The sequence below is a fragment of the Sylvia atricapilla genome, chromosome 13, assembly GCF_009819655.1.
Source record: "Sylvia atricapilla isolate bSylAtr1 chromosome 13, bSylAtr1.pri, whole genome shotgun sequence".
Classification (NCBI taxonomy): domain Eukaryota; kingdom Metazoa; phylum Chordata; class Aves; order Passeriformes; family Sylviidae; genus Sylvia; species Sylvia atricapilla.
In genome coordinates, this window is record NC_089152.1 from 9,211,453 (window position 1) to 9,225,987 (window position 14,535).

Sequence of the window (14,535 nt, forward strand, 5' to 3'; positions counted from 1 at the left end):
AGGGATGAGGGGAAGAAAAGATAAACTAACAAACAAAAAAATAAATAATAAAGCTCCTGTAGGAAAACAGCATCTGTTGGAATAGAAAATATCTGTCAAACAGCCCAAACCACACTATTTCATGGTATCTATTTTTTCCTCCTGTTAGTCATGGTTTGCAGGAGCTTTATAAGCATGGAATGATACAGCTGTAAAAAAAAAACCAAACCTTTTCAGTGTATTAATAGATGCTATAAAAATAAATACTAATTTTTATCTTCTCTACTTTTGAGTAGATCCAAAGTAGCACAAAACAAATCAAAAAGCACAAATCAAAAAGCAGACACTCACAACAGAAGATATGACTAAGCCACATCAAGTAGATAAGAGACCAAACTTCAGACACGCTGCTAAATCAAATTGGTATTTACATGTAAATATTTTATCTTGCACATAAACTATTTGTCTCAACACATGTAAGATCAGCGAGGCCTACACAGACAACTCACGTTAGCACTGCAAGTGTTTTCCTTCTCAGGACTGTACTGAAGCAGCACATCACAGATACTGCAGATTTGAAAGTAAAACTGGTGAAGAATAACACAATATGAATAGGACACAGTTTTTACCATTATCCTAACATATCTATGAATGGTTTAAAAGAGGAGATTCTACTCCAAGAACTAATTTCAAAACATTTTAGAAATACCAAAGGACTATGTGCCAACATTACAACAGGTACTAAGCCCTTATCCCTGTTTTCATGACTGTCCCTCTCCTATACACGATGCAACAAAGAAAACTACATTCTCTTGCCTAGTTTCTTGGGTTTTCACAGGCAGTCTGGTACGAACAAGAACCGAAATGAATCAGAAGCTATGTGAGAATTCAAACTATGCATTAAAAAAAGTCAAGCTGACAAAATAATCCAGCTCATTCACATCCTCTCCTCCACATGCTCTTCAGTTTCTGCTTCCACAGGAAATTAGCAAAAGGCACAGGAAAGTTTACACAGCATTCTGAACCAAACTGAAGTTAGAAAGGAGAAACACTAATAGAAGAAGCAAAACTATCAGATACTTTCCCTGAAGATTTTAGGTTGGTATGATCAGGGCCAGGAGAAAAGTCACTTGAGCTCCCAATTCAAGTTCTGCTGCCAAGTCACACTGTGGGAGGATTTAAGCAGACCTGCAAGCTTCTAGTCCCATCTGTAAATGGCACTTGTCTGGCACTAGGTTTAAAAATGAAAAAACATTTCAGACAGATATACTTGAGGAAGCCTTCTCTAACCATGAGTGCTGTTTTACTTCCAGATTTTTCAAGTACGATGTACTCCACTTCCTGCATAAAGTATGGGAAGAAAATTGATGTCCAGTTTCTCATTTATACTGGAGATACTCACTCCCCTCACCTAGTCTGTGGAAACTGAAGTTTTCAATAAGGTATGTTCTAAGGAGGGAAAATAAGCCAAATCTTGCTCAGTTTTTTGCAGTGCTATTTCTACACATGCTATTTGTGCCCTCTGATTCAGAGAAGATATATTTCTGCCTTAAATAACTGCTTACATGAGGGCTGGAGTAAAACAAATAGTTTAGAAATTCCTAATAGGCTTACATCTATTTACATATAGGTAACTATGAAAAGTATGAGTAAGAAACGAATACATTACAGAAATTAATTTAAAAAACAGTCAAAAACATTAAAGAGCTAAATTCAGTGCATGGTTTATTTGTAAGAAGCTAGGTAACCAGCTCTTACTGTAACTAAATGTGACAAATCAGAAAGAAACAAATTGAATTGGGAGTTCCTAATCCTTGTGACAGGACGTTCAATACCACATTGAATTTTAAAAATTGAGACCAATTGCAGTGAATACGCCTCTCTTTTATTTCAATAAATAAACTATTTCTCTTTACAAAAGTTGGAAAGGCTTAAGTTTATTAAAACATAAGCCACAGACAAAGCATGTAAGAAAAATGGTATCAAAGAACAAAGTCCAGATGAAATTTTGCATCTGCTGCATACAAAACACTCCACCCGCACTTAGCTGTGCCAGGAGAGAAAGGGGGCAGACACAACTACTTATTTCTGCTCAGAGTTCTTTGCTTCTCAGCGTGCTCCACGATTTTTTCTTCCACATACAGCCCCTTTCTCTTTCTCACTGCATTCATGTACTTGCGGGCCTGGTTCTCCGAGTCTGCCTTCTCCCCAAAGTGCAAATATTCCTCCTCAGTCGTCGGGACCCAGAACGGGTCACTTGAAATGATCTGCAAAAGGAAACAAACAAAAGAAGAGTGAAGTAGTACAGAAGTTGATTAGCATATTTCAAGTCATCAACTGCTTAACTAGAGAAACAGAAGTAGAGCAGATCAAGTTGTCTGGAAAGGCTGCAATTAGCTGTGGAAGCAGGAAACAAGAGTTAAGACACACTCTGCAGCTCTTGCCCTAAGAAGCCCACAATAACTTTTCAAATTCGGCTGCAATTTATCTGCACAGTTTCTTCTAAAAGCAATTTCAACTACCCATCAGCACACAGCGCCAAATAATGTTCAGAAAATTCTCAATTTTCAAGAGAGAACTCCTTGTTTAGAATATCACTGCACAACAATTGAATTAGAATTAATCAGAACTGAAGATTTGTGTTCATTTCTGTCCCCTACGTTTTCCAATCCCAATCCCGAGTTGGACAGATGGTTTAAAAATCACTGTTTCTGGTTCAAACATATTTAGCAGAGCTGTTCTTGCAGCTTTGTAACCCTCCTCTAGATTTTAGATCTAACATCAGAGAATAACTGGATATGCCTTTATTTCCAGTTCATCCTACATACCTCACACTTCTGGGACTACCACAGAGGGTGTTACCAAGAACCTTAAATATGATCATTAGGAAGGGATGGAATTGACCATACAGTGTTACACAGGTTCTACTGCAAATTTAAAAAAACCCTAATTTTACTTGATGATAGATTTCCTCCCAATATAATATATTTTTATTAAAAAAATCCAAAGATAATACCATATTCATTTCTTAAACAAAATCCTCATGGGAAAAGCAGTTCAGACAAGTATTAGTTACTGCAAGAATCACAATAGTTGTAACAGCTGAGTGTATTACTCTATAATAATTTCTGAAATATTAGCACAAGCACTAAAAACTGATAAGGGGAGAAACTAATTTTCCTAAATCATCAATTTTAGCTTAAGCCTTTTCTAGTGTTGCAAACTTTCTCTTCTGACAAATTCTTTCAACTGCCATATGGTACTTCAACCTAAGCAAAATTGCCTAAAGCTCAGGTTACACAAACTAGCAAGAAGAGGAACTAAAAAATGATGACTGAAGATGGATGATTTCCCTCAGAAACAGTGACAACTGTGGAGTCCTAATTTAATACATCATCCTAAATAACTCCCAACACAACCACACAAATTACACGTTATGGGGAGTTAGAAGAATGACTACGGCAATCTAATTTGTATCAGGCAATACTGTAGCTTCAATCTTGCAAAAATGAGATGTAAAACTAAACCAACAAAAACAGTTCTAGTTTGCTACAGTTAAGCACGTGCATAGGCTTGTTAAATTAAGTGGGTATTACTCATGGTGAAAGCGACAGCCAATCTCAATTATTTACATGGGAAATGACTATGCACAGGGTTGTCTGGCTGAAAACCAAAAGCAAGCAGAGCTCAGAAATAAACAGTCTGAAACTCAGCTTTCCAAATTTTTCTGTGTTTATTTTCTACCATAAACGTAAGGACTGTCTAACCACAGAAGAATCTGCTTGAGTCATACCCACTATGATGTCTTGCACAGGGCTTTATAATCCATGCATAGAAACTTAAAGGTGATTCCTTGACAGCTTACATCAATAAAAAAAGAATGGTCACCACTCCAGGAGAGTTTGAAAGTTTCACCATTATTTTATGCACTAGAAATACAGAAAGAGGAAAGTGAAGAAGGCATGTTGACTTGATGAAGTTGTAGTGATGCTCATCCTGAACATCTTAATGATGTAAAGCTACCAGGGACTTCCCCTTTCATGATCTGCCTAAAGAGCTGAACAAACAAAAATTTCCAAGTCTGAGAACATTTGAAGAAGGTGATTCATGCTCAGTGGATTTGCTTCAGACTGTACTGCTGAAAGAGATTATACAGCTACAAAGTGTTAAGTTAAAGACAGTTACTATGCCCCTTCATGACTTTTTTTTTTAATTAGCAAGAAATGTTAACACCCAGAAATTCTGCCCAGAGAGAAGCAGTGGGACAGCGATTCTTGGAAGAATGGATATAACAGAGGAGTCCAAAAGTATACAAAACTGAACTTACAGATCTAATCTACCTGTAAATATTTAGATACTGTAGTGATGGATGTTTAAGAAAATCCCCAGGTTTGACAGACTGGCTCTTTCAGTCATTGATGGAAGACTTGCTCTACTGAAGTTTTGCGCTGGATATTTCTTCCACTGACAAGAATTCTTTATGCTTCAACAGGTCTCAGGGAAGTCAGCATAACAGCAGGATTAAATGTACCATTTAGTATTTATTAGCCAGCAAGGGTAAACCTATTTCAGCACAGGGTTACAGAATCCTGAGTGAATCTTGTACCTGCTACATGGCAGAGAGCAGTGCTGTAAAGAGGTTAATTAGGTTTCAAAGAACTACCTCAGGAGATGGCTTGGCTTATCAACCTGCCTGAATAATTCAGCCACTACACACTGCTTCTAGAGCAAGATCTGGTGGCATCAGAATATTTCTGGACCATAGAAATCAGAAAATTAGAGGACCACAACTACCTAAATGGTGCAGATCCACTACAAAAGATGAATTAATCAGCACATGTGTTACCATGCTGTGGTAAGCAATGGGAAAGAGGAACCTGGGCCATCATCTTTAGGAAGTCGCTGTAACCCCAATATGACAGGGTGCTACTGACACAGTAACCCAAACAAAAAGTAGGAAGTTTTTCTTTTTTGGAAGTTCTGATTCTGTGAGTGAAGGCAAAGGCACAAACTAGACTGTTCCTCTTTATTCCTATATTAATGCATCAAGGCAAATGTTTATAGCAGGTGGCATTCATCATTCCCTGTGCTCTGTTAATGCAGTGCAAGCATGTAAAAGGAGAATGGACCCAAAGAATTGTCATCAATTTCCTTACAATGGGAACTGTCAGAACGGTGGGTCTGGTTTTCCTGGAATCAGAGCTAAGAAGCTTTTTAGATCCTGAGCTATTGTTTGTATTCACGGGAACCACACAGGGATGGTTCTGGAATTTGTAACAGAAACTGAGTTTTTGTCTGGATGAAATCCTCAGTGATGAATTAGATTCTAAATGGATCATTCCTTCTGGGATATGGTATAGTTATTTCAGAGAGGGCATTTACTGTGGATCCTGAAAGATCACACGATCAAAGCAGAACAGACAGCCAGAAACTTTATTTATTATATGTTGCACACCACTTTTAATTTTAAATTCATTTGAATTTAAAAAATTCAGCACACCTTTTCTCCAGGAATTTTTTTAGGACTTCGGAATTTTCCTTTTTAACAACATGAGCTAGCCAGTGGTTATTTATTACTCAACACCAGAATTCTCTGACAGGGACAACATCTGCCTTAACTGCAAACAGCTCAGCACACACACACTGGATTACTCCTCCAAGTGTACACAACAAAGTGCTTCCTCCTTAACACAACCGAGTATCTCTATACATCTGCAAGGCTCTTCTTAAAGACATTTATTTTAAAAGTGAACTCTAAATTGAGATCTGTGCAGTGGATCACTAGAGCAGCATTTATTCTATCAGAAAACAAGCATTTTCTCTAAATGCAGCCATATAAAATGCAACACAGGGAACTGAATCAGTGCACAGCAGCTGATACAGTTTTTAAATCTGCTATTGTAAACACAATGCCCAAGTGATGGAAACGTTCCTATTAAAGGAGCTTTGAAATTAAGGAACATTTTAAATTAATCTTCACTGATTTATTTTCTAGAAGTCTTGGGTGATATAATTTGTTTAAAGTATCACTATAAGCACACCTGTAGAATTCCACTGTGCTTAAAAGAAAAATAAAAACTCACAGTCAAATGGATGAAATGTGTCCCACTGCTCACCGCAGAACCCACCTTAGGTATAAATAAAACTGTTTATAATGTAGTCAGCTGGGATTAGATATTTCAAAAGGAGTAAATAGATTACTTCAAATATTGTAAGTGAAGAGTATTCTTTAGAAGAAGAAACCATTCTAAAGCAAGATGTTTCATTAAATATAACAATTACTCAAACCAACACACCCAAACAATGAAGTCTCATAAGACTTGTTTAGTAAGAGCATGCAGAGTAGCACAGGCAAAACAGATGTCACTCTCTTTTAGCTTAACAACTACACATTAATTATTCAAGCTATAAATGCTTTTATCTCTGCAAGAGACATAATCTGAATACCTGTAATAATAATCAATAAAAATAGAAATACTTTGAGCATACTATGTCAGTACTGATAGATGACAGAGTGTGTACTAATCCTGCAAATGATTATGTAAGCTAATCAAGCTTTTCAGTAAGACATGAGTTAGAGCAGACCACTTGCAATTCAAGAGGACTTGGAATTTTAAGGCTTAATTTGAGGATGATTTATTATTTGCATTTCAGTGTCACCCAGATGGCTCCAATAGTGATCCTGGTCCCATTGTCTAGTGTATTTCATAAAATGATGGTAAGAAACAGTTTCTGCCTAAGGCAGCCTAATCATGCAAAACAAGGTTGAGAGAAGCATCAAAAAGAAACAGAAGGGATCTGCCTAGTTCATCCAAAAGGTCAGGCAGATTTGGAACACAGCCATACTCCTGGTAGCATTACCCCTACTGGTCCTTACTGTCTGATGAAGATAGAAAATTTCTTTTGAGCCAAGTATCAACAGTGTGGAAAATGCTTTAGCTGGACCATGAATAGAAAGAGCAGTCTTACACTGTCTGATGGAGATTTTAAGACCAGCAAGCAACATCATGGCCTTTGTGAAATGCTCACTAAGAAATCCCAAGAAACACTAAAGTCAGTGTGACTGGACACTACCACCGGCAGCCTTCAGAAAGCAGGAAAAACATTATACCAGAAGTTCCTTCTTGTGTTTTAATTTAAAAAAAAAATCAAAAGAACTATTATGCGCAATTTCAAAGACGATACACACTCCAGTGGATCAGAATCCTTTCTACCTTTGAAAATTTGATGGCATAAAGGTATTTCAAGAGCATTTACAGTTCAAGTAGTATCCATCACCTAGTAATGACAATGACAAAGACTATGCAACTGAAAAAGTATAGCTGATATACACATCTGAGATGTCTGAAATGGCCCTGAGAAATAAGAAGTTTTAGGGTAAACTTACTTTAGGGTAAAATAGCAGAACCTTGCAGAGGTGTATGCGAATCTACTGTTTTTCAAGAAAACCATATGTTAATATGCTGGACAATGCTGCACAAGTGGTTCTGTACTGACCACAGCCAAATTCAAGGCCACCTGGGTACTGGCCATGCAGATTACCCTGCAAGTAAAAGAACCATCCAAATCTATCCCATAATTCAGAGCTTCCACTCACAATATATAATGAGGAGTGCCAAGGCCTGAAAATGCCTGGTTAGATACAAGAACTCCTCTTCCAAGGAATATTGTAGTAATGAACATTTACACAGTTAGCTATAAACTCATACAAGTCTATTTTGGCTCAGGAGCATTATCCTTGTTTGTGTCTCAAACAGTGACAGCTCAGCTTTAGCCTTGACTTCAGCCAGGAGCTGTTAACGGGAATTTGGTAACTGGAAATAAAAAATGGAGATCTGTGGCTCTACTGCTGCATTTTTTCCTATTACTTAAGAAACATGTATTGAGAAAGAGAATTAAAGCCACACCCCTACCACTTTTATTTACTGTTTCAATTAGCTTCAGAGGTCCTTGCCAAGACAATGAGCTTTTCATATTTGAAAGGTTCCAGGTTACTCCTCGAATTCATTTATGTGCCTAAACTGTCACTGGTGCAATAATGTATGTAAAATTACAGTTCAGACCTAGAATAGATTCTCTCTCATTACCTCAGCCTGCTTCCTGTTTAATGCAAGCCTAACAATCTCATCCAGCAACTTCTATATTAAGCCCCATCTTCCGAGCTGTAAAATGACTTAGAATTCAAAGGGAAGGAATTAAAATTCAGAATATAAAACTCCCAGATTCAGAAGTCTCATATTCCCAGCAATTATTACACACAGCCATTCCCTTACCTTTCTCCAGAGCCCTAAGGCACGTTCTAGGCGCTATTCTACTTATAAGGGAAAATGATAAAGAATTCTGATTAAATGTGTTTACAGTTGTCTCATGCTCCCCCTCAAGAATAAAAATATGTTTAATAGCTAATCTTCAGGCAATTTAAAACATGTGATTTAACAGGAATACTATACATTTCACAACTTTACAACTAGTTGATGTCTTTGACAATTCTTCCTGAAAATTCAATCAGCATCTGAATAGAGCCACATGCATTATTTTTTTTACTTTTAACAGAGATTTCCCAAATGGGATGAGAGTTCCATTATTCTAAGGACTGTGCAATCACAAATACTTTCTTGTTTAAAACCTTATGATTAAGATAAAATAACATGACTGAGTAAAAGACTTAACTGCAAAGAACCAAGAACAAAAGAAACAGACTCAAACAAAAACATACATTAACTGAAGGTGTATTATTAATTCAAAGTTAAAAAAATACAACCAGTTCATAATTATCCCAAAATGAAGTATTTTAAACTAATAATTAAATAAGAAAGTTTATACTGAAATCTAAGAAAGTACTGCCAGGTAAACCCAACACATCTAACATTTGCCTAACTTTTAAAATTAGTTTGTTTAAGCTGGGACTAAACTGAAAGCTCCCACTAATGGTTACTTGGTGCTGTCCTTTACAGGCAGGAATAAATTGCATAAGCATGCCAGAAGAAATTAATAAAAAAAGAGTATCTGACAAGATAGACCTTGATGTATGTATTGCTCCATCCCTTGGGGCTGGAGCAATCTGAACTACACAAGATCCATTCATTAATTAAATTTAAAAAAAAAAAAAAAAAAAAAAAAAAAAAAAAAAAAAAAAAAAGCCTGTATCATTTCCACAAGAGAACAAAATGGTTTCATTTAAATGTAGGCTCTATCACTGACCTTCCTATGTTTGGAGTGTACAAATCATGGTGGTGAAATATAATAGAAGAGTGAACTCAAACCTCAGTTCTTTGAATATACTCTAAGTACGTGATTTCCATGAGACAAAGTGTTTGGAAATTTAAAAATCCCCCAAACTGTGAATTTCACTTTGTGTAAAATAGGATTAACAACACATTAGAAGGAATTTGTGTAGATAAATACATGTGCCAGGGACTCAGCTAATGAGCTGAGCACACTGAGAAAACACCAGCAGCACAGAGTTCATTCAGAACACCATGGAAGGGTTTGGAGAGTGTGCAATTAAAGCAGCAGCCACACTCTCAGAAGCACAGTTTTAACATTAAGGAAAAAACAGTTTAAGATTACACAAAGTTCACATATTATCTTACGCAATGATGCATCACATAATAGGAATTCAAATAAAATGCTGGTGTTTATCATGTTTATCATATACCATAAATCATCAGCAAAGTGACAATGTCAAAGTCTTGCACAACACCTGATGCAACTTTGTGCACAATTCAAAGAGAAGAAGAAACAGGAGCTGAGATACAAACTATTTCTCATGGTTTCTCTGTCATACTAACACACTAGAGATTCAGAAAATTGTATTTATTTAGAAATTATCTTGATGGTGTGAGAGTAACACGCACTCTTTCTGCCATCACTGTTGAGAGATAACATTACTAGTAGCTTAGCAAAAAGCCTATTTTATCACAAAAATATGTGAGCAGGGCTTTCATGGAGACAAGAAAACCCAACCCTCCTCCACTGAGAGATTCCCCAGGTGGAAAGGTGACTGGCTTACACAGTAATTTTCCTACTACCAACGCATTTAACATACCAGCTGCAATTATAATCTCTCTTGGAGGTCAGTGTTAGAAAATGTTGCCAGTTGTGCAAATCTCCCTGTCCTATGCATTACCCATAATGATGTGTGAATCCTTTCTGATGTGAAATCCACAGCATCTGAAAGAGAATGTACACACCAAGGCTTGGGGACAGAGGGGGAGGCTGAGAGCCCAGGGTTCGTGTTCTTGCTTAGTGCTGGAGTACAGGAGCTACAAATCCTAAAGAGACTGGCACACAATAATGGTTAGCTGGAACTGACGTCCTTCTGGCTGATATTCCTTTAGGGCACTGATGTCAGAGGTTCAGACAAAAGACTACTAAAGCCACAAAACCTTAGCAGCTGCACTTCAGAGGGAACCATCCAGAATTACAAGATTACTGTACACAGTACAGCCAACACTCACTGGTTTGAGGTACCTGATCTGTAACTGGCTATAAACAAGATCTAAAATATATAACTACACTCAAGAGATGCAGTTTATTTATTTGAGTGTACACCATCTGTAAAGGGCTGTCCTTTTTACTTTTTTGCATTCTGTGCAGCTGTTTTTCCTTTCTTGGTTCTATGTGAAGTTGGACTTAGTTACAAGAAGATTAAATGAACCAAGGAATAAGGGAGGAGACCTAAGTCCTTGGTACCTGCATTTACTAACACCAGTAAGGTACCACTGCCAAGCAAGACATAAAGCACTTTCCCAAGTGTACTGTTTCAAGGACTCTTTCAAATACTGTTCCCAACACTTCTGCTAGCATGTGGCCAGTTTGCAAAGGTCCTCATTTTCCACTACCATCCACATAAAACTCCTAACGCAGTTACCACAGTTACTAACAAAGAAATACAGTTAGTGGAGTACTTTACAGACACTACCTAGGGGACAAGTTAGCTGTGGATGAAGAATCCACAGCATGTGAAAAAGCAGGACATACTTCAGGGAAACACTGGTAAGCAGCCCACAGCAAGAAACTGCAGGGATGTCATTGACCTCAAAAATCTATACTTGATTGTACTCAGAGACTTGACATTTGAGGTGACAAAATAAATCAGAAGATCAAACAAAGGTTTTTTTCATCCATTTACAAAAGATTCTATTGTTTTCTAACACCAAATAAAGGACCACTTTACCAAAACAAACAAATACCCCAAATCAAACCCAGAAAAACCTACACTTTGAAGTTATATGAAAAATTTAGGGTGAAAAGTTTATACCCACTGACTTTTGAAGCCACTTCTAGCTTCTTCAGTGGAGTTTTTGGAGGAGCCCTATAATACAGGTGTGTTTGTCTTGAACAAGCAGCTCTGATTTACAGCCTTTTCTTTTTCTCCCTGAAGATCTACTCTCCATATCACAGGAATAAACTACACTGCACTTTCAGCTGATGACACTCCTGATAAGTTTTCCCCCTTCCTACTTGCTTTACACCTTCACATTCAACTCTTCATTTCTTTAAGTGTCAAGGATGACCAAAAGAAATTATTTTGAGGACACCACTACTTATTATCAACTGACTTCATTTTGAAACAATGAAATCTATTTGACTTGCCTTTTAAGCATGAAAATTTATGTTGGCTTGGAATATGTAAGGTGCCTGCTAGACCTAAAGAGGTTAAGTTTCATGTGCATTAGATTTACTGATACATTTATTTTCTGTTAGTGGTAGGTTGGGGCTGTTTTGTGGTTTTGGCTTTCTTCCCATTCCCCAAACAAGTTTACCAGAGAACTCATGAAAAAGGGCAAATAAATTCAGGAAAACACATCTATAAAGCAGCAGTTTCACTTATGAAAGACTTATTTTCTATTGAAATAAAAAAGCATCCCATCTAAACAAAATACAAATACATTCTGAACAGTATATCTACAAAAAGAAATAATGTAAGGCTTTTTTCCTCATTTCAAAAAGGAATTTATCAAAAGTCTTGACCAAAACTTAACCTTTTTTGCTTATTATTCCGGTCTGCCACATCTACAGGAAATAGATCACCATAACAGATGGAGTGAATAGATATTTTTACCTCCCAGTGGCTGAACACCAGCTGTGGACTGGCCAGGCCACTGGTTCTCTTCCTGATTTCATCAGCAAAGCCAAAGCTTTCTGCTACTGGCAGGACTGCCTTAATAATAAACACATCCGTCCCCTCTTTCATCTCCTCCTGTAGCACTCTGCCTTCCCTCTTGGACAGCACAGCATACACACGACCTGCAGAGACACAATTCTCATCAGCTCACCAACATTTTCACACCCTGCAACAGGAACAGAAATACATCGATATTTGTTCAGGAAGGTTCAGCTTTAAGTAAAATGCGTAACTTTTTCTGACTAAAACTCTTTTTTCTAAGTTAATCAATGAAATGGACACACTAAATTCAAACAATATATTCTGACATACAATATACAGAACCATGTGAGTAACATTTAATACATTATTACTGTTGGATGAATCCATCTATGTCCATTTCATACAATCATATGACTGTTTTAAAAAGGCACTTTGCCAGATTACATGCCTGAACTGCCTTTTTTCTTATAACCAAATATTTGAGAATTGTTATTAAGAAATATTATTGTGTTTTAGGAATTGTATCCAAACTACTGTTAGAAATTTGCTTGGGTCACCATACCCCTGCATGGTATTTGTCCCAGATAGTGCAGTGCTATTCTAATCACAAAAAACTAGTTCTCTGAAATACTACGTATCTATTATGTTTAATGAGTTCAATTGGTTTCCTAATAAATTCAGTCTTAAGTTAGGCATGGATAATTTCAATTTTCTTTCCCAAGTTAATATTCAATCTATTGAAATACAGTGTATATGTCATATGTAGCTGTGAAAATGCCCAGGTTTGACTTCATAGTAGGTATCATGTTTTTAAAAGTAATTTACTGACAAAAACTAAGAAATTTATTTGTGATAATCAAGATAATAAGCACACAAGAAAACCACTTAAAACACTGTGTTCTGCTTCAGTTTGCATTATTTTCACTGCCAGAAAAGTCTGATGGAAAAAGTGTCACATTCTGAGAACAAAGAAGACTTCACTTTCCCAGAAACTACCATCTTAGAAACAAGCAGATCAATATGGAGATATATTAAACTTCACAGGGTATCAATGTATGGAATGCCAAAGAAAAGAATAAAGATACAAAAGCCACTGTTTTGACACATGTCAACTGACAAGCCTGACTGGATAGAAGGCCTGCTTTTCACTCCTCCTAATGAGGATGCAATTTATTAGCTTAAGTTTCCACAATAAAAAATAAACCCATGAATTTGTAATGAACTAAGTGCATGTCCGTGGCTATTACAACTTAATTCACATTCACTAGACTATACTAATTCTTTTGCATGTCTGAGTCCTAAATTACTCATTAAATATATATATGCATTAAAAAGCCATGTTTCCATTTGAGTTTACAGCACAATTGATGAGCCAATGCATGTTTCTTACTTCGCTGTAAACAATCATGCTTTTTGGGTAGTGAGTATTCTGGAAAATAGCAATTTATAGAGGGTTATTCAGGTTTAAAAATTGATACCTTGCTTATAGCTTGACATAGAGACTCAAAAGTACTGTGCCAATGTGCTTCTGGAACAGCAACATGGAACAAAACACAGCCCAGTTTTGACAGCTATTAGTAACCTTACACATTAGAACAGAGTTTGAATTGCTAAAGTTCCCTGTCATAGAAGGGCATGTTTAGGTTACATGCCCATAAGCCCACGGCAGCACATCCTTTACCAGGCTACTACAGGGTACCGCCAGCAAAGAACAGTTGCACAAAACAGTTCCTCACCCAAAGGCATTTCTTTTCATTACAACTGTAATTTTTGGTCTTTGGACTGCTATCAGTATGATTGCATGCACAGCAGCTGAGATTTCTTTACAAATAATCAAGTATTTAATTATAGTATGTGGGATCTGCCATGATTAGTGCAGTCAAAGTAAAATTGCTGCTAGCCTGAATGCATTGGAAGTTAGCTTTAAAGGAAATCTTGGTGCTGTAGATTAGATTCAGTGTGCAAGCAACTCCCATGGAAAACTCCAAGAACAAATACAGTTAAGTGGTGTCATAAGTAGGTCATAAAAACAAGTCTAAGTAGGTGTAAGTGGTAAGGTAATATAAGTGACACTATTTGGCATGTGCTGGGTTGAGCAACTCGCATACAAGAAGGATACAGATGCTACTTAAAAACCCAAATTGCCAACTGGACTGCAACAAGAATTTAATATTCCTTTTCCTGATTTTATTTCTGCATTATAGTATTAAAATATCTTGATATGGCATTTGCTAAGATCTTGCACTCCCTTAACATACAGGAGAGGTTTCCCATCTCTCCACAGAAATTAAGAGGCACACTGTTGATATTCATGGTTACTGAAGCTGGTCTTACAAAAACTTCATAGAAATGCAGTATTTTGTATCTTACATTTCAAAAAGGCGTAGCATTGTTCTTTATGCTTGTGGTTCAGAGAAGCAAGAAGAATGCTGAATTCTCATTCA

General features: G+C 36.8%; 1 protein-coding gene across 1 annotated transcript in view; it reads right to left on the minus strand.

Annotated features, from left to right (window-relative positions):
- Window positions 1-1,687: 1,687 nt before the first annotated feature.
- The window catches only part of EFL1 (elongation factor like GTPase 1), a 64,015-nt gene continuing 51,167 nt past the window's right edge, over window positions 1,688-14,535 (minus strand). The window contains exons 19-20 of the mRNA XM_066328346.1: window positions 12,047-12,231; window positions 1,688-2,246 (exon numbers count right to left, since the gene is read on the minus strand). Coding sequence (XP_066184443.1) covers window positions 2,058-2,246; window positions 12,047-12,231 — 374 coding nt within the window. The 3' untranslated portion in view covers window positions 1,688-2,057. The remainder of the gene's footprint in view (window positions 2,247-12,046; window positions 12,232-14,535) is intronic.